We start from the raw sequence: 26,612 nt of genomic DNA on the forward strand, positions 1-26,612 counted from the left end.
TCAGCACCATAGTAAGTTTGAACAGTTGCTGAATGAGTGGTTGTTAAACAAGGGCCACCTATATACTCATCACAACTTTTCTTGTTTGGTATGGTTTTTCAGGCTAATCGTGATGCTGTATTGAGCAGAATACCGGAACACAAAAATGACCGTATTATCAGTTTGCAAAGTGCATCTGTAGTGTACGATTTGCTTACCATTGCCTTGGGAAGAAGAGGTCAATATGAAATGCTCTCAGAGGTAAGTTGTAAAATAAGGCCTGGCATCCATATGAAGCTAGATGCATGCTGCATGGTTTGTGTACATGTATAACTGGAAGCTCTTCCTCCATGTCTGTCAGGCATCCTCCCCCTCCCCCCCCGGTTTTATTTTATTCTTTTGGATAAATTCAATTCAACGTGCTGGTTTTATCCTTTAAAGACGTTTATGGCATAGAACCAGGTTATCTAAGGGACCATTTCTCCCTAATTACTTCAGCCTGTGCTCTTAAATCTGGCAAAGAAGACATGATGTGGGTACCATCTGCTAGGCACCTACATTTGGTGGGTCCCAGGAGGTGGGCCTTCTCTGTCATGGCACCCGCCTTATGAAATATTCTCCTACCCAAAGTCAGGTAAACTCCATTTCTGTTAGTGTTCTGGAAATCCCTGAAAACCTGATTATGTCATCAGGCTTGGGATCCCAGGGAACTGGTTATCATTCTTAGATGGTTCCATTATTGTGGCTGATACATTTACTCTCTCTGTGCCTTGTAGTTTGTACATATTTTAATTTTCAATAGTATTTTAATGTTTAATGATGATTGTTTTATATTTTTATTATTTTTTAATGTTTTTATTGTTTTATTTGATTGCTGTATGCTGCCTAAAGTTACTTCTTATAAGCTAGAAATTTGAGAAATAAATACATTTTGGGGTGGTACTCATATCATGGTTTCAAAATTCTAAATGAGCTCATTCTGGACTTATGCAATATTCCTGTTGAACAATAAATTAAAAAAAAGAATTCACCAATTCAGTGTACCATTTAACAGATTATCTGTTGTTCAGTTGAATGTTCACTGATATTGATGGATATAAGAGAAATAGAACCTGACAGAATTTAGTATGATAAGAATGCAAAGGATTGAATGTAATTTATGTGATAGCTAAAGGGATTGTCACTTGAAAAATAGTATTTTACTCATTTTATTTTAAAGACTTACTTTTTAACAATGGCACTGGGCATTTCACAAGGACAACAGTAAAACAAGGATTCGTTCCAAAACCCAGTTTAATGGAGGCAACACAGGACGCCCTAGCTCTCCGCCCGTACTGTTTTATAGGGCATGGATACAGTTAACTATCATTAGGCAGGCAGTGATTTCTCACAGCTGTCACAATCAAAGCTGCCGCTTGCTCCGTTCATGCTCGTCGCAGGATATAGGACGTCATTCCCCTCCGCACTATTATCTCTTCAGCAGCTGATTTACGTTCCCATTCCACCCCCCCCCCTTCTTGCCTTCAGTCCATCACTCACTATTAGTGTACATGGTGTCCTAATGCAACACCCCCCTCCACCGTGTTTTGTTGCTGGAATCCGTCAGTATTCTCCGTATCCCCTTCATGGTCTTCAATACCATCCATCAAGATGATGTGTTGTTGAGGGGCTTTTGACACTCGACATATAAAACCATACTTTTATCAACATGCTTGAATGATTGAATAAAAATCTCATCTCAAAAGGTATTGACATGAAAGAGTTAAAGGCAAACATAAATCTGATTTGCAGATCAAATCTAGACTGTTTGGAATAAATTCCCCCCCCCCTTTTGCTGGATGAGATATGTAGTCTCATTTTTCTTCCCCTTTTTTCCTTTCAGCTTTCAATTGTCATCTTAACTTCTTAATGTTGATGTATATAATAAAGATTTGCTTTCTTATTGAATCATCACTCTCATTGTCAGAGGACGTTAAATTTAGCACAGGCATGACTTATGAGCTTCATTTAAAGAAAGGAAGAAAAGTGGGATAGAAGTGATTTATGATCATTTTTCACACTTACGACTGTTGCAGCATCACCATGGTCATGTGATCAAAATTCAAATGCTTGGCATTTTGCATGGATTTATGAAGGCTGCAGTGTTCTAGCACCATCTGATCACTTTCTGCAACCTTCTGACAAAGTCAGTGGGGAAGCCAGATTCATTTAACAACTGCATTGCTAACTTAACAACAACTGTAGTGATCACTTAATTGTGCCAAAACTATGGCAAGAAAGGGTGTAAAATCGGGCAAATTTCACTTAACAAGTAACTTGCTTAGCAAACAGAAATTTTGGGCTTAATTGTAAATCAAGGACTTACCTATACTGAAGGTTTCTTTCACCATCACAAGCTTGAAGATTAGTTGTGCCTTTATTGCTATGTACTTTAGGGGAAGGGTTTTTTTTGTTTCTTCTTACGATAAAAGCAGAATTGGGTGCTATTTGGCTAATAAAGATCTCTATGTTTAAAAAAAATATTTTTGTGAGAGCAGCTTTATAAAAGCTGGAAATCCTGAATATAATGGGGTTTATTTCAGAGTAAATAACTATACAATTGCATTAAGGAACTGTAGAAATAATTTTAAAAGTTAAATTTTAAATTTTATAAAATAGCATGCATACTGTGGACACTGAAACTGTGTGCTGGTCACAGAATATTCCAGTATTCGCAGCATTTTTCTTCTGGAATGCACCAATTCAACCATTCTATATGTGGCTCTTATTTTACATGAGTTTATAATATTTTGAATGTGGATTGTGAGAAATATGCTCCCATGTCAGAAGTCCTTGGAAAGGGTAATGGGGCCTCTGTGTAGTAAATACATTTCTCTTTAAGAACTATCAATTCTTTATTGCTTTTACTGCTACCAATTGGAAACTAAATTCTGTGCCTACCCTGGAAGTAAGCATTATGGATCGTCATCAGAATTAGTTCTGAAAAGGAATTGAAAAATATAAATGTAGTAGTCATTTTTGTTTCATAACTTTTTTCCTGGATAGCTGATCCATGCTTCTCTGCTTCCATTTTTCATGGCTTCCCTTTCTTTGAAAGAGCCCTTCTTGCTCTTCCAAGTTCTATTTCCCTCATGATGAAATTTAACTTATCAAATTACTAAATCCATTCAATTTGTATGGTAAATTTCTTTCCTGCTGAAATATAGATAATTGAATTCATAAATAGAATTTAGATGCTTCCTTAATTAAATTTAGGCACCGCCTGGTTCCAACTAACTCTGGATGGCTCACAATATGTTACCATAAAATAGTTGCTGAAAATGTTGCAAAAGCATTAATCAGGAATTTGAGTAAGTCAACTAACATTGAATTTAAAAATGCTATCCAATCAAATCCTGAAACAAGTGGTACTAGATGACAAAAACACCCAAATCATAAAGAATATATTCGCATCAGGTAGCAAATGTGAGACTAGGCCGAAAATATTCAGATGATGCAGAAATATGATGAGGGGTCAGACAGGGGTGTATCCTGTCTCCACTGTTGTTTAATATCTACTCTGAGTCAATTTTCAACGAAGCACTGGAAAACATTGATGCTGGCCTAAAAGTAAACAGTGTTCGATCAACAGTTTAAGATATGCTGATGATACAGTTCTGCTTGCCAGTAAACATGAAGACCTTCAGCTCCTCATCAACAGAGTGACAGAAATATCTGAAAAATACGGCTTAAAGCTTAACACCTCAAAAACCAAGATCATGGTCATCAGCAAATAACCCATTAATTTACCACTGATAAATTCGAAAAGAATACCACTAGAAAAAGTTGAAAGGATCACCTACCTCGGTTCTAATTTACATGAAAGCTGGGACATGACCACCACAGTAAAGACAAGGATAGAGAAAGCTCAAACAGCATTCTTCAAAATGAAAAAAGATCTTCTGCAGCTACGACATGTAACAGCTTGTCAGATGTTACATCTTTTCTATTCTGCTCTACAGAGTAGAGCGTTGGTCTCTGACAGAAAGCCACTTGAAGAGACTAGAAGTATTTGAAATGTAGATTTACAGATGGCTGTTACGTATAAGCTGGGTTGACAAAATCAGAAATGAGGTGATAAGCCACCTAGGAAAGCCAAGGGAAATCATCAAAACCATTAAAAAGCAAAAGTTAGAATATTTCGGACATGTGATGCAACACCCGGAAAAATATGGCATACTTCATTTAATCCTCCAGGGAAAGATTGAAGGCAAACAAGGTCCTGGCAGAAGAAAAACATCATTGCTTCAAAATCTAAGGGACTGGTTTGGACAAAACTCGGCAGCACTTTTTCATGCGGCTATTGATAAAAATAGAATCGCCAACATGATCTCCAGCATCTGATGACGGATATGGCACAAGAAGAAGAAGAATCCAATCAAAATGTTTGAGGTGCTTGTTAGGGAATTGCTGTGTTTGTTATCATTTCTCACTTTCTTACCGTTGTGACCTGACATTTGCGTTGAAACTCCCTTTTTTATATGTATTTCATGAACATTTCCTTTATGTTAACTGTTTTCATTGGTTCCATAGAATAGGTTTATATATTGCCTCCCTGTTAGCTGTTGATTCAGAAGTTTAGTTTGTTAGGACATTTAAAGCTGAGCTAAAAGGAATTCATTTTTGAATGTAAAGTTTTTTGAGAATTTTCCTTTCCTGTTGTTAATTTCATCATGAAATTCCACTATAAAGTAACATAAATAATATTTTATGAATTGAGAGAAAGACATGGAGAGAGAAAATGGAGTCAAAAAGTTGAATAAACTTCCTAAAGACAAAAGATGAGTTTTATAGTATACCCCTGCTCTTCTCTCGTCTATTGCTTGCATTACACTCACATAAAATAACCCAGGCTTTCATTCTTACTTGCATATGACAACAACAAAGTCTTCAGTCATTTGCATCACGCACCTTGGCATGATATTTATATTCTGTAACAAAAATTGCAAGCATTGTTTTGTTTGCCAGTAAGTGTAATTACCAGCTAATATAGTCAGTGTAGAAATATGAGTAGTGTTAGTTTGAATAATTTATACCTATTAATGATCTGTATTCTCAATTTTATTGCAGTGTTTGGAACGGGCTATGAAATTTGCCTTTGAAGAATTCCATCTTTGGTATCAATTTGCACTTTCATTAATGGCAGCAGGAAAAGTAAGTTTCTTTGCAAATTTTGTTTTATTACTGGCTGCTAATGGCAACAAAGTAGGCTATAATCCTGCATACACTCTTTGCGTTATATAAGCCTTCATTTTCATAACTGTGTACAGAATGGCAGCTCTAGCTCTGTTTACCTGTTGAGCCAACTGTTAAGGATATTGTTGTTGTGTTACCAACCAGCAGAGTGTAGAGCACAGAGAAACGTTGCTGAGAGCAATGAATAAGAGATGTGCAAACTGGTTTATCAAAAGTTTACTTTATAGTGAAAAAACAATCTCATAGTTTTTAAATCAATCCAAGTCTTTGCCAGTTAAATCAGTCCAGTGATACAAAAATCTTCTTACCACACAAACAGTAGTTGGTTAGAATAACAAACTCACTCTGGTTCACAAACCACGATGGTAGCAGATCCATCCAACGATGATAGCACAATGGATAGCACTCCTCGCACAATGGTATCTTATCATCAACTGAATATGTTACAGTACCTTTCTTAAATACATTCACAACTAATTACAGCATGACTCAGCATTACAATGAATCAGCAGTAAAACTTTAAAGTCACACAATATATATTCATATTAAAGTCACAGAACACATATTGCCTGGACAACTTGTTAGGCTCAAACCATATCCTAACACCAACAAACTGTAGTCATCTACTGGTTAGAGTAGAAAAGTAGATGTAGCACAAATTTCTTTGTGTTTCTTTTTTTCCTTCTTTGAAATATTGTGTTTCATTGCTCCTAAATACAGGTAGTCCTCAAATTACGACCAGTGGCTCGGAAAGGGTGCTTTACATCTTTACATTTAATCTGTGAAGCACATCTAGCCATTGTAAAACATTCTCCATTTCTGCATGTTTAAACATTCTATATACCAAGATACCACTTACTGGAATTTTTTGCCATATATGTATAAATTGCAATCATTCATTCCATTTCTCTTCTCAGAAACAAACTTCTTGATCTGTATATAGTATTTAGATCTATACTCCTCACTGCATCATACAGTCTAACATTCACTGCAAATCATTTGGCTTGTCAGCTTAACCCAGCATTAAAAATCAAGATGATATCACACATCAATCGTCTTTTTGCCTTACTCAATGTTGGGACATTTGTTAAACATTGCATTTATTCTCATACATGCTTTATTATATGTTATGCTGTTTTTACCACATTCAACAGCCAACCTTCAACTCCACATGTGTGTAAAATACTCCATAATTCAATTATCATAAGCTTTTCCTAAATGAACATAATACACATTTTCATAATTCATATGTATCTTGATGGCTACTGAAGAGCAAAAATGTGGTCTTCATTCTCCCTGCCTATCCAAAAGCCCTTTCATTTAATATTTTGTCAAACACAGTACTAGATGCATCCCTCCCCTCTATAATTTTGCAACTCTTGCTCCCTGGTATAAGGGAGCAACTTTTTTTCCCCAACTATCAGACACAAATACAGGCCTCATGCTTATGCTCACATTAATCACATCTGTACTTTACTGTTTTCCAAGTTACACTATCTACTAGAGGTGGAGCTCTTGCCTCACAATCAGGAGGTTGTGAGTTCGTCCTAGGTAGAGGCAAATGTAGGATCTCCTGCTTGGGCAGGGAGTTGGACTAAATGACCTGCAAGGTCCCTTCCAACTCTGTTAATCTGTAACAATTTCTTCCTTAAAATGTTTCAATCTTTTCACATCATTTATAACTTGCTTTTCATTTCATTTTATTTTTTATTTTTATTTTTTAAATTTGATTTATATGCCGCCCTTCTCCGGGAACTCAGGGCAGCTTACAATGCTTTAAGCAATAGCCTTCATACTTTTGTATATTTATACAAAGTCAATTTATTGCCCCCACAAACTGGGTTCTCAATTTACCTACCTTAGAAAGGATGGAAGGCTGAGTCAACCTTGAGCCTGGTGAGATTCGAACTTACAGTAATTGCAGACAGCTGGTGTTAATCACAATGCTATCAGTCTGCTGAGCCACTAGGCTCATTTTTTCTATATAAGAGAATCCTTATTTAGCCTTTTTCATTTACTTCTCAAACATTTTTTAAAATTTTCATTAGAATAAGTCTAAATTCTTGGCATTTTTATAAGCTACTCAATGCTACTTTGTGTAAAAATTCAAATCTGATTAGTAGTTGCTGGACAGCAATCAAAATCAAACCAATTCCTTTTTGAATAAAATGCATTGCATCTTTTTTTAATTATATCTTGGAATGGTTTAAAGTAGCAAATTGAAATAGCACATTTTGCTACTTCTTCACTGTCTTATTTTCTAACACCCTTTTTATATAGTCTGCTCGAGCTGTGAAAGTCTTAAAAGAATGTATTCGGTTGAAGCCAGATGATCCTACGATTCCACTTCTTGCTGCTAAATTATGTATGGGAACTCTTCATTGGGTAAGTTTTTTTGTTAGTCATCTGAAAAATGAAGAATTAAGTATTTAAGGACATATGTATATATCCTGCTTTGTTTTGGGGTTTTTAAAATTCTGCATTGTTCTATTAAGTGCATTAGTTTTAGTGTATTACTGGTCAGTGTATTATATCTTCAAAACCATGTAAGGTTGGAAAGAATATGCTTTTTAACAAACATTTTAAACCTTAAGGCTCCAGACTATTTTGGTACTTGGTTCTATATTCAAAACGCTGTGGCTCAGTTTCAAACATGATTAATATTATGGTTCACACATCCATGAGGTTTGGGGAATGCTTTTATAATTATACTTCATAAAGAGTTCTAACCTGGCTTATAAATACTGCATCTTTGGAAGTCCTTTTAGAATGCATATTTGTGATGGCATGTGTGTAATATGTGTAGTAACAGAAAGTGAGTAATTTGGCTATGAAAAGAAAACCTGGAATTTATTATTTTAAACTGATCTGTTACCTTAGATTTAAAGGTAACACTTTAGTTCCTCTATTTAGTCAGTTGATAATAGTTGCCTGTATTATCATGCCTTGATTGGAAAAATTGGTAACAAGTGCTTACTGAAACTGGGAGGAATTTAGTCAACAGACACATCAAAGTTCACATAGAAAGTTAATCGATTTCCTACAATACAAAATTGGTAACGGGTAGCCTTACATTTCATTCATACTATTTACTTGGATAACTTGATTCCTATGTGCACCTCAGGCAAATTTTTACCTAGTCCCTTCATTGTCTTTTGAGCTCCTGATTTTTGGACTAATTTAGTTCATTCTTTTGTGGGGATTGACTTGAACCTTCTAAGCCATCTGAGTACTTTTTCTCTCTATAAGTCTTCATGTTAGGATACTGAGATGATGCCATTCAGAAATGTGTAGGAACATTGAAATTGTTCCCACATTTCTTGGCATCATCTTGGTCTGTTCTTCAACTTGTGAAATGTTGCATGTATAAGAAAGGGAATGGTGTTGATAACCATGTTTATTTCTATACTCTTTGCTACCTTTGGCACTTGTGATATGGTTTGGGGATCTTGGTTTTAAATTAGAATAATTTGAATTCTAGTAGATATTAGTCAACCTGATTTAAACAGTGAATTCTGAATTAATGAATTCTGCCATTTTTCCTATGACAATCTGTTTTTAGTTAGAAGAGGCAGAAAGATTTGCCAGAATGGTGGTTGATGTGGGGGACAAAACATCAGAATTCAAAGCCAAAGGTTTTTTAGCCCTAGGATTGACCTACAGCCTACAAGCTACAGATGGTAAGTAAATTTCATGTATCTATTTATGAGATTATTAAAATTGGTTTGATAATTAAATATCACTAATTAAATGTCCATTTAAATATCACTAATGAATTATGTCTTTAGCTTCTTTGAGAGGAATCCAAGAGGTCCTGCAGCGAAAGGCTCTTCTAGCATTTCAAAGGTTAGTGGATGGTAAACTTTTTGCTAAGCTGTAGGTAATGAAAACTGTATTTTTGAAATGAATATGTTTATAAACGATTATATAATATGGATTAATCTCTGGGAGTAGAGAGCATATTGTATTAGAATTTGGTTCATCAAGTAGAGCGGGCAAATCCAATCTGATTCCAACAGATTACCTCTTATTTCATTAAAGATATTTTTGTTATCAGCTAATAGAAAATAACATTTGCTCAACCTTTGTTTAAAGAACAATTCTTGTATCAGATTTTTTTTCTTTTTAAACAAAGCATAGCTCTGGAGCAGCACAGTGGGGAATTAGTAGAATATATGCTTTTATTCTTAAATAAAGTTTATTTTATTCTTAGTATATTGAACAAAAATTTAATTTAATTTAATTTAATTAATTCAATTTATATGCCGCCCCTCTCCGAAGACTCAGGGCGGCAAATGTGATTATTCTGTTAAAAATAATATTTCCTGCATTAAAGGTAAGGTTAGAATCAGGTAAATGTTTTAAGCTATAAACAGTTAAAAATGTATTCCTAATGGGGATATCAGTTATTTGCAAGATGCACAATATCCCATTTTAATCAACATTAAGAGTCTTAAGTATGTTTCTTATGATATTAAGAAGAGACGTATTCAGCAAAAGTTTTTCTTTCATGTTTCCTGGATATTCCAGATAAAGTTTTACATGTTACATGTCTGTAACATGTGAAGGAAGTGAATAGTAGGAGAGGGGATAATTATTTGTAAAATGTAGGCTTGGTCCCACTACTCTTCCCATTTAAACTCAGTATCCATATAGGTAGTCTTCAGATTACAATGGCAATTGGGACTGAGATATAGCTATTCCTTGACTTTAACTCACAATTGGGACAGATTTTCTAGTGCTAAGTAAGTGAGTCGCACTCTTTTGCCACAGTTGTTAAACAGATGTGGTGGTCATTAACTGTATGCACCTTTGGCTTTGCTTGATGGGAAGTAACACACCCACATAAAGACAAACACAGTGGTGATGAATATCAGTACATAATATTTTTGTTATAAGAACTCTGAGGCAGAGCAGGTATTATCTCATTGCATTATAGAATTAATTATATAAAAACATTATATTAGTACTGTTCTTATATAATTAATTCCAATATACAGAATTCCTTATGGATAATTTTTTACTTTGTCTTTACCAAAGAAAAGAGGTTGGGAGAACATCCTTTGAAACGTGAATCATGAATTTGTATCAGTACAGGCTGTGTCATGTATGCCCAACTTCCTATAAATATATCGTTGTAATCATCTGGCATAGATGTCAGCAACCATTTATGCAAGTAATATTTAATCTGGATTATTTCTTGAGATTTTAAACTGATGATGATGATATAATACTGGGTAGCTGCCAGATGGTAATCACCCTTCTTTCATTGCTAGATTTAGTTAGATTTCTGAAACAGTAATCTATAAAAGAAAATCTCTGTATTATGTTATTAATTCTGTGAGCAGTCTGTTTATCAGATTTTTAATTCACTTTTAAAAATCTGAACAAAATATTAAAACACCCTTTATTACTTAATTATGAAACATAAGAATCCCTCTGACATTGGAGAATGTTAGACAGTTGGTTGGTTGGTTGGTTGGTTGGTTGGTTGGTTGGTTGGTTGGTTGGTTGTATCCCACCTTTTATTTTTACAAATAACTCAAGGTGACAAACATATCCAACATACCTTCTTCCTCCTTTTTTCTCCACAACAACCCTGTGAGGTAGATTAGGCTGAGAGGGAGTGACTGGCTCATAATCACTCAACTGGATTTCATAATTAAGGCCCTGACATCTTGAAACAACCAGGGAAAATAGGTAAAAAAATAATAACTGACAGGAAGGAAGAGAGGGAGGGAGGGCTCATTTGATTAGGAAGTACAACTGCCTGGGTGTCAGAAACAACAAACTTCTAGTGTGTTAAACTATCAATAAAGGAAGAAAGGAAGTAACATTGAAAATCCATCCAATGTCACATTACAACTGAAGACAGTTTTCCAGGATGCAATACAAATGATCTAGATAAATGTAATACCAATAAATCTAATATATCTTAATTATTTTCAGGGCACATACTTTGTCTCCAACTGATCATCTGGCAGCCTTTTATTTAGCTTTACAGTTTGCTATTTCTCGACAGGTAGGTTTAAAAATCAGTAACATTGTTAACATTGATTGGCAGTAAATACAATTGTTAATTGAAGTGCTTTTAATATCCACTATGTTCCTATTTCCAAATGAAATTATTTATACATTTCAAAATTGCTGTACAAAATATCAGGAATATTTTATCGATCACTTTTGTATGCCTACATTCCTTCTTGCTGATTCAGTGTTAGGGTAGAAAAATACCATTATATTGCATATAGGATTCAATTTTCAAGTTTTGTATTTTATTTGTATATATTACATAAAATAATTCATTTTCTAGTAAAGACTAGAGTACAAAGTACAAAGTCTTCAGTCCATGCATCTTTTTATTCTACCTTTAATGCCCCTATCCCAAAATCATGACATTTGGATGTTGCTTTGTCTTTGTTAAGACTATTTTCCTTTTGAATAGTACTAGAACATGGGAAGGGCCCAAGCCAAATGCATTCTGAGAAAATAAACAATGAAAGATCTTTAAAAAATTAAATTGCAGAATTTTGAAACCTGAAACAGGTTCATTTCATGTATTTAAGTAATATTGATGTACCTTGAATTTACAATGCTAAGGGAAAGTTTATTTTTAAATCTGATTTTAGCAAGACTGGGTACATACTTCTTATAGCTTAATGGATAACAAAATCATTAGTATCTGTAAGCAAGCTCTCTAGTGAAATGTTTCCTCCAAAACTTACATGTGTAAACATGTGTTTAGGACTACTTTCCATTCCTTCTTGCTGTTGTTATTATCCATATGGGTAATAGAATTATTCTAAAAATACGTATTGTGGTAATAATTCCTTTCAGTTTTTATCTTAACTAGATACCAGAAGCTTTGGGTTACGTTCGTCAGGCTCTGCAGCTTCAAGGTGATGATGCTAATTCTTTACATCTCCTTGCCCTCTTGCTGTCAGCTCAGAAACACTACCATGATGCTCTGAATATCATTGACATGGCCTTGAGTGAATACCCAGAAAATTTTATGTGAGTAATAATTATTTCTGCTTCTACACATGCTCAACATGACATTGAACTAATCCAGCTGTGATGTTGGGAGAGGTTCTAAATTCGTTTTTCATTTTTCCTGATGGTATCCTATAATCTTCACTCTTGATGAGTAAGAATGTGATTTTCTGCTTCCCAGCTTCTTCTTTGTTCTGTAGATACCCCACAGCTGTCTTTCTACACATTACATTATATATTATTTAGACATACTGAAACAAATGTCTAAATGCAATTGTTTTATAATAAAAATAAATGCAATTCTATTTCTCCTTGTTCTACCTTTTCATGAATTTACTTTAAAACGGTATTATTTCCATTGGAAGTACAAAATAATGGCACTGTATAAAAGTATAAAGAAGCTTTAATATTTGTTTTCTCTTAGATTGTTGTTTTCCAAAGTCAAATTGGAATCACTCTGCAGGGGCCCCGATGAGGCACTTCTTACTTGTAAACATATGTTGCAGATCTGGAAATCTTGTTACAATCTTACTAATCCCAGGTAAGAATTATGGATTCAGTAATGTGAATTATGGATCATCTGATGAACAAAATAATACATAATTTTAAAAATTATAAAATATAATTTATTATTGAGATGTTCTATTGTTCTTATTTTGCAAATAGCTTTTTAATATTGATTTTATTTTAACATATGGTACATATGAGTGGTTTAGGATTGCTTTCTTCATTTTAATTGGAAAAATCTGAATCATTGAGCTAGATTTGCATTTTAAAATATAAATCTTATTTTTGTAAATTAATGTTTTAATTTACAAAATGTTTTGTTTTAAGTGATGAAGGTAGGCATTGTTAGAATATTTATAAAGAAATCTGTGGAAAAAAATTAAGAGAGATTCTGGCCTTCTCCATTTTACTGGCTAGGAATCATGGGAATTATAATCCCAACACATTTAGATCACCCAATTGGGGAATACTGGATTAAGATACAGCAAATTTATCTGCAGGTATAAGTAAATTTACTATGCACTATAACTGCCCATCAAGGTAACAATAGTGGAAGCTCAGTGCAATTGCAGAGATTACTCAGTACATTAAAGTCGATCTCCTTGTAAAGATTGATGGATTCAGAGAGATTCCTGGCTGCTTTGCAGATTTTATTGGCAATTGATAGGCAACTCGCCTGAAGCGTTTATGAATCTCTAGGATTCAGAGATGAATCAGGTTATAGATTAGAGCCCAATTATATGCTGTTGCTTTACTGAGGAACTTCTGGCAATGAAAAGAGAGATTCAGTGACTCTTGCAGAATAGAGGTCACTTGTATTAATTGAAGGGACTGCAATAGCGATGGTTAATGCCTATGCACCTAATTTAAATTGTCCTATTATGTTTTGAGAAAGTTTTAAATATTTGAATGATAAAGGTGGTAATAGATTTCAATGAAATACTGCATCCTGAATTTAATAGAAATACACCATCATTAAAAAAAAAACCATATTAGTGAGGGAAATTTATATGGGAGTGTAGAATTTTACAGATACTAAGAAATGAGTGGAATAAAGAATTAGATGCTCCTATCTTGTCTAGACAATGGGATAGTGACTTCATTTTTATACCAAGACTGTCAATGGACCTTAAACTTTAACTTGTACAACAAAAGATAATTTTATTTATTTATTTTTTGTACACTGAGAGCATATGCACCAAGACAAATTCCTTGTGTGTCCAGTCGCACTTGGCCAATAAAAATTCTATTCTATTCTATTCTATTCTATTCTATTCTATTCTATTCTATTCTATTCTATTCTATTCTAATAACTTAGAATTTATTGGAGTCCTCTATATTTGAATGTAAAAGGTCTGTCTAAGACAGCATTCTGTTGGAGCTGTAATAAAGATAATATTTTGTTAAAACACATGTTTTCACCATGTCCTAGACTTAATTTGGGAGAAAGTAGTGGATTATGACAGTGTGACAAAAACTAATATTTTTGAAGGATAGTATTCTCTTGAATTACATACCTATTACATGAAATATGACAACTGGACAATATAACTGGGTTATTTGTGCCCTTACTATATCCAAAAGACTGATATTGCAACATTGGAAAGATAAAAATGTATGGCCCCATTCATTCAATAGATGGATTATACTCTCCACCTGTAAGCAGATTAGCTATGAGTTGAAATTTGTAAATAAATCGACATGACAGTCCCATAAAACATGCATTACATAATAAAAGGCTTCCTCATTAATGGATCATCACTCATGTTTTAAAAATAGAAAACCAAGTCAATGTCATTCACTACATGCTTTGTACACTAGAGCAGCTAAGTTGTTACTAAGGATAACTGGGCTACCCTTTTTAGAGGGACATACTGTAGGTATGAAAACAAAGATCTGCCCAGAACAAACACGCTTTTATACCTTAGGAAAGTCAGTTGTGGATGCCATTAGACAATAAAAATTATTTACATAGCCTTCTTAACTTTATTGTAATGATTTTATATACCAGGTATACATATTCAGAATGGACTATGTTTGAAACAGGTCTAGCATATGTTTCTGGCTAATAATATCTCTTCCTTCCTATCACTCATGTGAGGAGTATCAAATTAGAAAAAACAAAGCAAGCAGATCTCCCTGCACCATGCAGCCAAGTATCCAAAAGAGATGAATAACTGTTAGCTTCATTATTTTCATTATTAATATTGGGCACATGTAACAAGGAGCTGACTAATGCAGCAGTTTCTAGGAAATGTGTGCTGATTAATAAAATACTTATTGCTTGATGAAATGGACCAAGAAAGGTTTCCCTTCTGTTTCCTGTGGATTATTGTAATTGCATCATTCATTGCACATGGAATTAGGTGTCCAGCAACCCTACTTCAGTGTCTTGCAGAATGTTTTATACCTCTTTTATAGCAGCTGAACAAAGAAAGGAAATAGTTTTATTCTCTGCATAGAAGGCGTTACTTGAAAATGGATGTAGAAATTTCACTAAGAGGAAATTGCCAGGATGAAAAATTAGGATGTCCTTTTTACAGTTTAAAGCAGGCACGAAGAAACCAGAATTTGTCATACTTTTTTAGCGTTTATCATTTGTCAATAGCATTGTTGCTGCATTAGCAGCACTAAGTAGCCTTGCTTTCCTATAGAAAAATATGTGTTAGAGAGAGTGTGTGCGTTAACAGTCAAATAAAAACAACACATTTTATAACGGCTGAATTTCAACTACTTCAGAAGTCTCAGAAATGGAAAGGTGAATATGTAAAAGACAATGTTGGTTTCAAATGCTTTCAAACAGCATAGCTACACACACACATACACACATAGAGTATATAATACACATACACAAAGACATGATGTACAGACCTCATTATTCTTTTGTAATGAATTAAAGTATTAATATATTGCATTATTTCCTACAGTGATTCTGGACGTGGCAGCAGTTTATTGGACAGGGCCATTGCTGACAGGCGACAGCTCAATACAATCACTCTCCCAGATTTCAGTGATCCTGAAACAGGTGAATATTCATTCTGTTGTCATCAAAATGTCAGACACAATTATTTGTTTTCTTTGCAAGATAGGATGTAAACAGTTACACAGTAAATTTTCAGTTTGTTTACATATATTCTTAGAAGAAACAATCCATTTGAGTGTATCAGGTTACTTGTTCTTCATTTTTAAATCTCCACTTAAATCTTTCTAGGTAATCTGGGTGATAAATTTCATTTTGAAGCAAAATTGTTGTTGCTATAAAGTCATTTAATTTCAGAATCTACCAAGCAAGGTTTGGTAGGATGAAAACAGAAATACTGTTGTTATTAAATGCCTCTTGGCCAAATCCAATGTAACCATTTCTGCATTTCAGATAAGGATTTTGGCAGGATCACACTTCCAAGTTCCATTCTTTTAATAACCCTAACCCTATGTATCCTACATTATTTGTTCTAACAACTCTCCCATTCTTTGAAGATTTTATTTTTTCATATTGTTTGTGTTCTGCTAGCAAAATACCCGTAAAAATTTGTTATTTCAATGTAATAATTTATTTGCCATAGGTTTAGGAAGTAATCTTTCTACCCACATAAATATAAATGATTGAAATAGTAATATTATATGGAATAGAAGATGAATCCTTAGATTTCAAAAATAAAATCACTTTCTGCATTATGTTCACATATAGATACCTCTCCCTCCCTCCCTCTCTCCCTCTCCCTCTAATCACCTGACTGCAGTTGTTCATAAAAACAAGACATTAAGCATCCGAAATGCAGAGCACACAGAAAATTGGCAGGAGATGCCATTTTTATGCTAGTTTATCCTTTGTCCATGACCAATTCCAGACAGTAGTAATACTCAGCTCCCTACTATGTGGGATACTGCAGGATATGGTGCTCCTCCCTTATTTAAAATTTATATGGGTATCTCATCCACTGCCATGGGGTGAGGTATCATCAGTATATAATTTTATGTCTCTGCCCGTGCTAAATTAACTGATACTGATAATCAGTAGTGGCGGTGCAGTGGTTTGAACTGCTGCCTGCCGGATGCCTGCAATTTAGCAGTTCAAATCTCAACAGGCTCAAGGTTGACTCAGCCTTTCATCCTTCCGAGGTGGGTAAAATGAGCATCCAGATTGTTAGGGGCAATATGCTGACAGTAAACCGCTTAGAGAGGGCTATAAAGCACTGTAAAGTCGTATATAAGTCTAAGTGCTATTGCTAGTGCTACTGTGAACATCTGTGAACATCTTATCCCTATGCCTGGAAATCGTAAAGGTCTGGATACGGAAGAACAGGCTTCAGCTTGGCAAGACCGAGTAGCTTTGGGTTTGGAGCCTGCCACTTTGAAAACTAGGCTGGATGGAGTTGTACTGCCCCATGTACTGCATAATCTGGGATCCTACTGGATTCGTGACTCCTTGAAGATCAGATGACAGTCATGGCTATGGGGACCTTTTCATAGCTTGTATTGTGCTTCACTTGTACTCATTCCCAGATCAAGAAGCTCTGCTCAGAGTCACTCATGCCTTAGTCATGTCCTGATTGGACTATATAATGCTGTCCTTGAGGAGTATCCAGAAGTTTCAGCTGTTGCAGAATGCAACGGCCCAGGTATATGTCCTTCCAAAAAAGCACACAGTATACCTCTGTTCCCAAGCTGCATTAGTTGTCAGTTTACTTCTGATCTAATTGAAGGTGCTGGTTCTCACCTTTAAATCCCTTCTTGATACGCGACCTTGATTATCTAGGGATGGCCTCTTCCCAATTACCTCTGCCCATGCCATCAGATTTGATAAAATAGGTATGCTGTGGGTTTTATTTGCCAGGGATCTTTGCTTGGTGGGTCCCTGGTGTCAGACCTTCTCTACCATGGTGCCTGTCTAATGGATCATTCTCCCTCCCTCCCTGAAGTGGGGCTAGTTTCATCCCCGTTGATGTTCAGGAGGTCCCTCAAGACCTGGCTTTGTCACCAGATCTGGAGTCCCAAAAGATCAATAAAAACTTACAACTTCATTGGGGCTGTGCTGTTTGTTTTTTAATGTTATTTTTAATATCTGTTTTATATTTTAACAATGACTTGTTTTTATATATTTATTGTTTGTAGTCCTTTGTTGTATGCCACAGAGTTGCTTTTTATGAATTGAGAAACTATATAAATTTGAAAGATAGATAGACAGAGTGATAAAATAACTACCAGTGCTGTTTATCTATGTGATAGCTATGTGTTCTACTCTCTATTTAATTGAAGTTGTTTGAATGTTGTCATGTAATTAGATCTTCAACATGCACGTCTCAAGAAAACTTAGGACCTAAGTTTTAACTTAGGAACTCAGGGATATTTACCCCAATCTTCGTAAATGCTGTGACATATACACGGATTTATAGAAGATAAGCCTTGAAATAAGACACTTCATTACCTTTTTATATTAAATTTTGTATCAAAAAGATTTGAAGTATTAGGTTATGTCTAAATATTTAGTTACAAGATGGTTCAAAATATGATTTATTTATTTTTTTTTGTTTCACAAGTTAATTCTAAGTTGTTAGAGTAAAATATAGAATGTTGCATATTTTGGCTTTAAGTTTTCTTTTTGTTGAAAGGTTAATTTCCAAGGGACTTTATGCAGGATCATACAAATAGCCTTTCAGATGTATATTGAGCTCTTTATATGTATATGCCCCTGTGTGCATTTACTTCTTCAAAATTGTTCCAGGGAATTTTTAATCCCCTACAGATCTAAAAGGAGCCAGATTTCATTTAATAGTAGCATTTTATTAGTACAAGGATTCTTAATCCTTTGTAGAATGGTACAAATTTTCAAATGTTGAGAATATACCGTGCATATTCTTTGTAAAATTATTGCCATGTTGCTGCTGTTGTTGTTTTTCATTATCTCTAGCTGTCATTCCTTTAGGCTACTTCTTATCATATTTTTTTATTGGGAATTTTTTCCTGAAAAGATGGGCGTACTTCCAAACTGCCTATTGATTTTCATTTTCTTTTGTTTATTTTTGAATATAGCTTTTTCAACACATTGGGGGCATAAAAGCACTCTTATTTTGTTTTGCAGCATATCTGCTGCAAATTTGTTATTTTTTTAAAAGTAAAATCTCAGGAGGTTAAGGAGCCGGGTTGGCACCAATTGGAATATTTATAAACCCTATAGATTACAGTAGGGCACAGCTTGGTTCAGTTTATCTAGATAATTGAATTGATTACAATTTATATTTTATTACATATAGTAAAATTACATGAATGATACTATTTTACAGACAGTTGTTGCATTGAGAAATAAATGGTGGCTGCAAATAATAGTGATGTTAGACTATAGCACAGGTGTCAAACTTGCTGCGTCACGTTGTCGTTACGTGACATTTCGTGACATTTTTCCCGATTGCGGAACTGGGGTGGTGTGGCCTATGTGTGATGCATCCGGCCCGCGGGCCACCAGTTTGACACCCCTGGTCTATAGCATCTGCAAATTACCATTGGACAGGGCGAGTCTTGGTGGTATGTACTTTAATGAATCCAGATAAATTAACTATGAAAAGTTTCCCACATACTTTGCAACGTAAGGTTTGGATACTTAGTCTTCAGTGGACTCTTTCTTAGTAACTTTTGTTGTTATTATTATTTTATCCTGTAGCCTGGTATATGTATACCATTTCTTTATTTTAACTCTTACAAAAAGAAGGAAATATAAACGATAAGAGGTCTGAATGAATTGACTGGCATATAAGCCTTTGTTAATAAATAAATACTGGCACAAATAAATTAGGGGAAGTCATACTCAATCATAACATCTGAATTATAAGCGAATGTTAATTGCTTAAAGGCAATAGTGTTGTCTGGTTAATTTAGACAAAATGAAGCAATTGTTTGACTGCTTTTTTTTCTAAGTTGCTGGGCAGAACCAAAGGATTAAAACAGAAAAGCTAGTTTTAAGTTGATGTTGTGCAGAATCGGAGACAGATTTCTGAGAAAAAAGTAGGTGACATAAATTGAAGTATATCAACAAAAACACTTTTCAGCTGATATATTATTATTATCTTGTTCTTTAGGACATTTATGAAATAGTCTTATTATGTCTGCTGTCAGTCAAATATAATAGTAATTTAAAAAACCTTGCAGACAGTTACCCAGTGAGAAAGAGATGTATTAACTTCAGGATTGAATGTGTGTTTCTATCTCTCATTAAATAGCATAGCTAAGAAATATTTTCATTTGTCTTGCTAAAGTAAATTGATTTGTTTTTTTCCCCCTTCCTTGCTCCTTTCAATATATATTTTTAATTTTATCTCTGACTTGCTATAATTCTGTAATAATAGTGTTTTCTGTGTGGAAATATTTCCATCTCCATTTAATAATAGCTAAGTGGGCTATACATTTCTTTCTTTCCTGGCCTCCATTAATTTATCCATTCATATTTTATTCTTGGCATTTTCTTTATAATTTTTCTCTTTCACTTTTTAGCTTCTGATTCCTCTACATCTTCATCTCTCTCAAGGACAGAATCTCTCCTCCACCTGTTTATGTCTCCTCAGTCTCCTCACTCACCTCCCAAAACTGATTCCTTTGTCTGGCCCCATGCAGCCAATCCATCTTGTGACCACGTTCCTGGGCCCTGCGAACCTTCATTCTGTAAACAGATTTCCTCTTTCTGATGATAGGTGTTAGCTTGCTCTTTTGGTGCTTCTGATAATCTCTAACTGCTAAGCACAAATTGCACTGAAATTTGCAATTTGGCATAAATACAACTTATGGATTACATATTTGACTTTTTTAAAAAAAGAAGTTTTTAAAAAAAGGCTTATCACCAAGGCATTTGAGAGCATTGAGTGGATTCAACTAGATACCCTCTCAAATTGGCTTTCCCATCTAGCAGCTAGGAAGGCTTTACTTTAAAGAATCCACTAGGGGGCTCCATTGTCTTCTTGATAAGATAGAGCAAGTGTTGGCATAAGCTATTGCTCTGGCCAGTGGCACCTGCTAGCACAGCATTTCTAACCATCTGCTTTATTAGGGTTGGTTCTCAGATCTAATGGCATGCAAAAAGAGAAATTGTTGTGCCCATTATGAAAACACTGCATCTAATTCCAACTGATAGATCTGAGGGCCATTTTGTTAATAAAAGCTTAGATAGAAAGACACAATATTTTTGCTGTGACTCAAAACATGCAAAATATAAATATGGGATATATTAGGGATTAAGATTTAAGGGATGCACCGTGTCAAAAACCCAGTGTGCTACAATGGGAAGCAAATTTTAAATTTGCTTGTTCCAAATGTGTCAGTTTTGTTTGATGTAATTGGCAGAGAGGGACAGCATTGTTTTGTTGTTTTTTTATGCTGCATCTTTTCATAAAGTGGAGTATCTCCTGCATGATTACGAACACAGAGGTTTCCTTTAAATTGCTTTTAGATGCTACATTTTTAGTAGCTTTACTATTTGATAGTTTCTTATTCGAAATAATAAAACTGATTGAAGATTTTAAATATAATTGGTAATAATTTTCATTCCTGGATATTTCATCCATGTTATCCTGGCATGATTTGAGGATGAGCTATTAAAATTGATTTAATCTGTTCATTTGACTGAAGAAACATGAAGAAATCATCTCTAGGATAGAAATAAATGACAGAGGTTAGTAAATGGTTAGCAGATGTATATAAATCATGTTGTTGTATTCAAATGAACTTTGAATTATTAGTTTTTGTGCACTTATATCAATGCTTTTGCTATTCCCATTTGCCTGTTTAGGGCTATTAGTACATTTTGTTCATGCATTTTCTTCATTAAAATATTTTGCAGTTTTAAGAATTACATACTGCATTACATATAAGAAAATAATAAACTAATATGGAAGAATTCTAACCATACCACTTGAGTCTACAAGTCCAAAAATAAAGAAAACATACCTTTAAGAATACTATGCAGTCAATTTTCATCATGCTGATTTCTCACATGCAGCAGTTATTGTGGTTATTGTGTTTAGTTTTTAAATGGGGAAACATTGAAAAGAAGGATTTCAGATTTTCCTCTCTAATCTAAAATGGTATAGTTCAGAATATTGTTATAATCTGTAATTAGAGAGCTATTTTTTGTAAAGTATAAATATCAGAACTGAGCTTCATCGGACGAGTGATCATGTATAAGAATTAATTAAATTAAGAGTGTAAATTGAACATTTCTGGAATTACTTTTCTCCTGAAAACTAAAGAAATTAAATTTGTTTTTATTTCAACAAATACTAATGACTAAGAAATTTAGTAGATAAATCTCTTTTTTAAAAAATAATAATAATACGTAAATGTTTCAAATCTAAATTGTTTTGAATTCAGAAAAGGGCCATTCTGAGTTATAAACAGTGCTTTTAAGTTTAAAATGAATTGTTCTGTGTTTTAAACAGTTTTGACCAATTTAGAAGTGAATTTTCATACGTGCAAAATAATTGTTTTGAATTCATAACACTATTGAACACCAAAACAGTATTATAAATTGTAGTCCAGGTAGGTTGAAATATTTTAATTTAGGGTAGCCAATAAGTCAAGGTCCTTCTGCAATAATAATAATAATAAAAAAGAAACACTAATTTAGAAGTGAACTGCGAATTATCCAGCTCCTATGAAATTCTCAGTAATCATTTGAACTCTGTAAAAAAAAATGCCCTGTTAGGGTTAAATGTGTATTCTCCTTGTTAGATTCTATTCTGCCTTGTCCTGAAAGTAACAGAATAACAGAAAAACAGTTGGAAGGGATTTCAGAGGTCTTCTAGTCCAACTCCCTGGTTAGGCAGGAAATGCTACACCACTTCAGACAAATGGTTGTCCAATCTCTTCTTAAAAACTTCCAGTGTTGGGGCATCCACAACTTCTGGAGGCAAGTTGTTCCACTGATTAATTGTCCTAGTTGTCAGGAAATTTCACCTCAGTTCTAGCTTGTTTCTCTCCTTAATTAGTTTCCATCATGTGATTTGTGTAGCACAACAGTGTTTTTCCCTTTAAGTTCAGATGAATAAAAATGGTCCAAGTCCTCTCTGGCTTTTTAATAAATGTATTTATTGTTTCTCTATGTTGCACTTGTACAGTATATTAATGTGGCCTGAAAGAGGGTTAATAACTTAAATACTTCAATATCACTATTAAAATTTTGTCTGATTTGAAGTCCATATGTGCAATGTTCAAAATCCTTTGGAAAACAAGAAAACTGGCTTACAGTTTGAAGGTTATCAGAAGTGTAATTGCATTTGTGTAATTCTATTTTATAGCTGTTATTTTTTTGTGATTTTAATTTGTGGTTTGATCTGTTGTTTAAAGGCAACCCTCCAGATGCTTACTTTCATGGTTTTTTCTCCCTTTTTTCAGTTTGTAAGTAGCATTTACTATATAGGTCTATTATTAAATTTCTAAAGATTTAGTAGTAACACTCTCCCTTCACCACAGAATGTAAATGTTGTCCATTCGCCATGGAAGTTGACATTGTGCAAAGCAAGGCTGTTGCTCTAGACCCATTCAAGTTACCCTGAGGCTGTAATCCTATGAGATCTGAATGCACTTATGTAGTCACTTGGTTTCAGTTATTAAAGAGGCAGTATTAATTTCTGGAGGGCTCCAAATGAATACATTTTGGATAAAGGAGTTAATCCTTGGATAGTCATTGATGTACTTTATAAGCAGCCATATTTATGTATCATTGCAGTGATTTTTCCAGCTCAGTTGGAAGTTGAATGACGTTCTAGCTCCTTAGCTAATAGGAATAAACGAAGCTAATCAAAAAAAATAATCTAAATTCAAAAATTTAAGCAGCCAAAAATTTAAAACTACAGTTCTTTAAGAAAATTATTTTTGTTTGATACTTACAAATGATCTGAAATCTTTAATATATTGTTACTTTTAGCTACCTTTGACCTTTTCTGATCCTATTAATTTATTATATTGAGTTCGATTTGTGCCTAATTAATTGTTGAGTTTCATGGAAAAATTTCATGGAACAAAATAATATTAATAACTGATAGAGCGGAAAGCCAAAGTTTCACTTCTGTTACACCTATTTCCAAAAAAATCCAGAAGCATTTTAATATATTGGGAGTGCGAGATGAATTGTGCAGTTGAAATAAAGTCATATCAGATTTGTCCATAAGTACATATGTCTATTTTATCTAGTCCTGCAGAAGATACTGTCTCTTAGTCTAGACAGTGATTTGCTTGCACTGGCATACAGATCTCTGCATGCTCCACATTTTGGTGTTTCTACATGCTTTGAAGCCTGCTTTTTCTTTCTGTTTTAATTTATGTGCATGTGGATTTTAATATGTTTTTACATTGCATGGTTTTGCTTAATTCCAATTATTTTCATCTTTTAAACTAAAACATTATCATGACATTTAATTGAAAAGTAACTTTTCATCTTGTAGCAAGGAAGGAAAGAGCCTCTGGAAATAGTGATAAATTCATTTTACAACAATGTTATTTCTCATAAGCCATCAAGGACAGGGGCACAGTAGAACAGAAACTGTTCTTTTTTCCTTCTACCTAACTTTTCGAAAACAAAACCACCTGTCTTCCCAAATTCTTACAATTTCAGTATTATTCACCTTTTCACAGTGACAAGCTTCCATATTATTTTTTCAAATTATGGCATATTCTTGTTTAATTAAAGGAATTTAAAATAAGCCATTCATTCTGATGCACGGCCATGTCCAAGAGAATGCAGTGGTATCTCAGTAACAGTAATAATTCCTCAAATAGATATAAGATAAAATATTAAATAATACTCCAGTACTCTCTTCTCCAACCTTTTCTTCAAATCCGTTTTAAGGTGTAGAATAGAAGTTTAGGGATTTGACATACCTCAAGCTATGTTGGATTTCCATAAATTTCCATCCAACCACTGTTTGGGACTGTTTCCAACTATATATAGATATATGCATCCAGGTACACCAGACTGTCTGGATTATATAATCAGTCCTCAATTGGTTCCATTCTGATTTTTCCTCTTTCATTACTGCAACTCTGTAAGAGAGGCCAGAAATAAATGTTTGTTTGTATGTTTGTTTGTTTGGGAGTGAACTTGTAGGCTCTTCATAGGACCTGTGGCTTACCAGCTATTGATCTTGCATATTTAAACATAACACATTTTCAATTGTAAAAATTTGTACAAATCTGCTTATTGGGCCAAATTTATATACATGTCTGTCAAAAAATAAAAGAATAGTATAGTATTGAAATAACAATATATGTTTTGTGTGTCAAGAATGTGTGGTTACAATGTTAGAGAAATTGAGAGTATACAGTATACCAGTGTAAATTGTAAACATAACAGTCCTGGCTTATAAATACAGTTGGTAATTTATTATTTATTTATTTATTTTTATTTATTGAAATTTATATACCGCCCTTCTCCCGAAGGACTCAGGGTGGTGAACAGCCAACACACAGAATACAAAAATTTAAGAACAGTTTAAAAAACATATTAAACAATTTTGGCCCAACAATTAAAATACCCCTTTTAAAATTAAAATTAAGCAATTGGAGAAGTTAGGCCAGCCCGGCGGAAAGTACATAAATCCGGAATCCTCCATATCTCCGGGGGGAGCTCGTTCCAGAGGGCAGGTGCTCCCACAGAGAAAGCTCTCCCCCTGGGGGCCGCCAATCGACATTGTTTGACCGATGGCACCCTGAGGAGCCCCTCTCTGTGGGAGCGTACTGGCTTGTGGGAGGCTCTTGGTGGCAGAAGGCGGTCTCGTAGGTACCCAGGTCCTAAGCCATGGAGCGCTCTAAAGGTGGTCACCAACACCTTGAATCACACCAGGAGAACCGCCAGAAGCCAGTGCAGCTCGTGCAGGAGAGGTGTTACATGGGAGCGCCATGAGTTGGGATAATATATTTGAGAGCCTTTAGAACAAATATTCCCATCTTTCTACCCTTTCTTGCCTTAATTGTAGTTAAGCGTTATAAAATATTAATGTGGAGAAGGGTATCTAGGGTTAGGGTTACCTAGTCATAGGGAAATCTTATTACTTGAATTAATGTTGGTAATAGTATAAGGTTCAAATGCTGTTGAGCAGGACAAATATGTCAGTCTTTCTCATTCTCCTTTTCTAGCTGTCCCTTTTTCAATATTTCTGTTCAATATATATGAAAAGCCTAAAGTATGTGGTAACTAAGGTCCATAGTGCTTAAGTGGAAAACAGATGCCCTCTGCCCGCCTAAAAAGTTTTCAAAGGCCCAGAGACTTTCCAAAATACAGGAGGCAGTTTGTGGCAATTCACCATAGGGAGGTGTCCCAAGAATGTGGCTGCAATTGTACAGTTTAAGTCCTACCTCCCTTTTTATATGAGTTGTAATATAAGGCATGTGAAGGAAGGAAAGCCAGCATCTTGACTTTTTTTTAATGCCCCCTTTGTGTATCACGTTATTAGCTAGAAAGGACTTGAGTAAAACAAGATGATCAAGTCCTGAAAATATACTGTGTAAGAACAGGTTTTGAATTAAAGCTCTTGAATATATGTGAAAAGTCCTCCCTCAGTGCTGATCTCTAAGATTAACCCTGACCACATTTATTAAAGTCAGTTCTGTTGAAATAAATGTTGCTGACTTTCAGATATATTTATGTAAGATCCGGATGTAGGAGTGTGAAATATATTTTTAAAAACCTGAAATGAATACATGAAGTATGGATGAAATTCCTGCAGCATCTCTTTGGAAGCTGCATGTTTCAGTCTTGAATATTACAGACCTCTTCTACCTTAACCAATTGTATAGCAAACAGAAACTAAATGGATAATGTTTTCCCCTAATGAATGTAAGGAACAGTTTCAGCTGCATATAGCTAAAAAGACAAAAATCAAAAGCACTTGCCATGACTGATTGTATGACTCAGACAAGAA

The 26,612-nt window shown here is 34.4% G+C and overlaps 1 protein-coding gene across 8 annotated transcripts in view; it reads left to right on the top strand.

Moving 5' to 3' along the window:
* Positions 1-26,612, top strand: part of TTC7B (tetratricopeptide repeat domain 7B) — a 117,720-nt gene that overhangs the window by 50,539 nt on the left and 40,569 nt on the right. For 2 of the 8 annotated variants that reach the window (XM_034418313.3, XM_087872980.1), the window contains exons 9-19: positions 103-240; positions 5,089-5,172; positions 7,495-7,599; positions 8,777-8,894; positions 9,003-9,060; positions 11,164-11,236; positions 12,068-12,228; positions 12,632-12,748; positions 15,642-15,739; positions 20,197-20,364; positions 23,041-23,091. In XM_034418313.3, the coding sequence (XP_034274204.2) occupies positions 103-240; positions 5,089-5,172; positions 7,495-7,599; positions 8,777-8,894; positions 9,003-9,060; positions 11,164-11,236; positions 12,068-12,228; positions 12,632-12,748; positions 15,642-15,739; positions 20,197-20,364; positions 23,041-23,091 (1,171 nt within the window). The remainder of the gene's footprint in view (positions 1-102; positions 241-5,088; positions 5,173-7,494; positions 7,600-8,776; positions 8,895-9,002; positions 9,061-11,163; positions 11,237-12,067; positions 12,229-12,631; positions 12,749-15,641; positions 15,740-20,196; positions 20,365-23,040; positions 23,092-26,612) is intronic. The other 6 variants (XM_034418315.3, XM_087872981.1, XM_034418316.3 and 3 more) reach the window with 3 other exon arrangements.

This window comes from Pantherophis guttatus, chromosome 1 (assembly GCF_059756535.1).
Source record: "Pantherophis guttatus breed Tessera chromosome 1, ASM5975653v1, whole genome shotgun sequence".
In the NCBI taxonomy this organism is placed as follows: Eukaryota; Metazoa; Chordata; class Lepidosauria; order Squamata; family Colubridae; genus Pantherophis; species Pantherophis guttatus.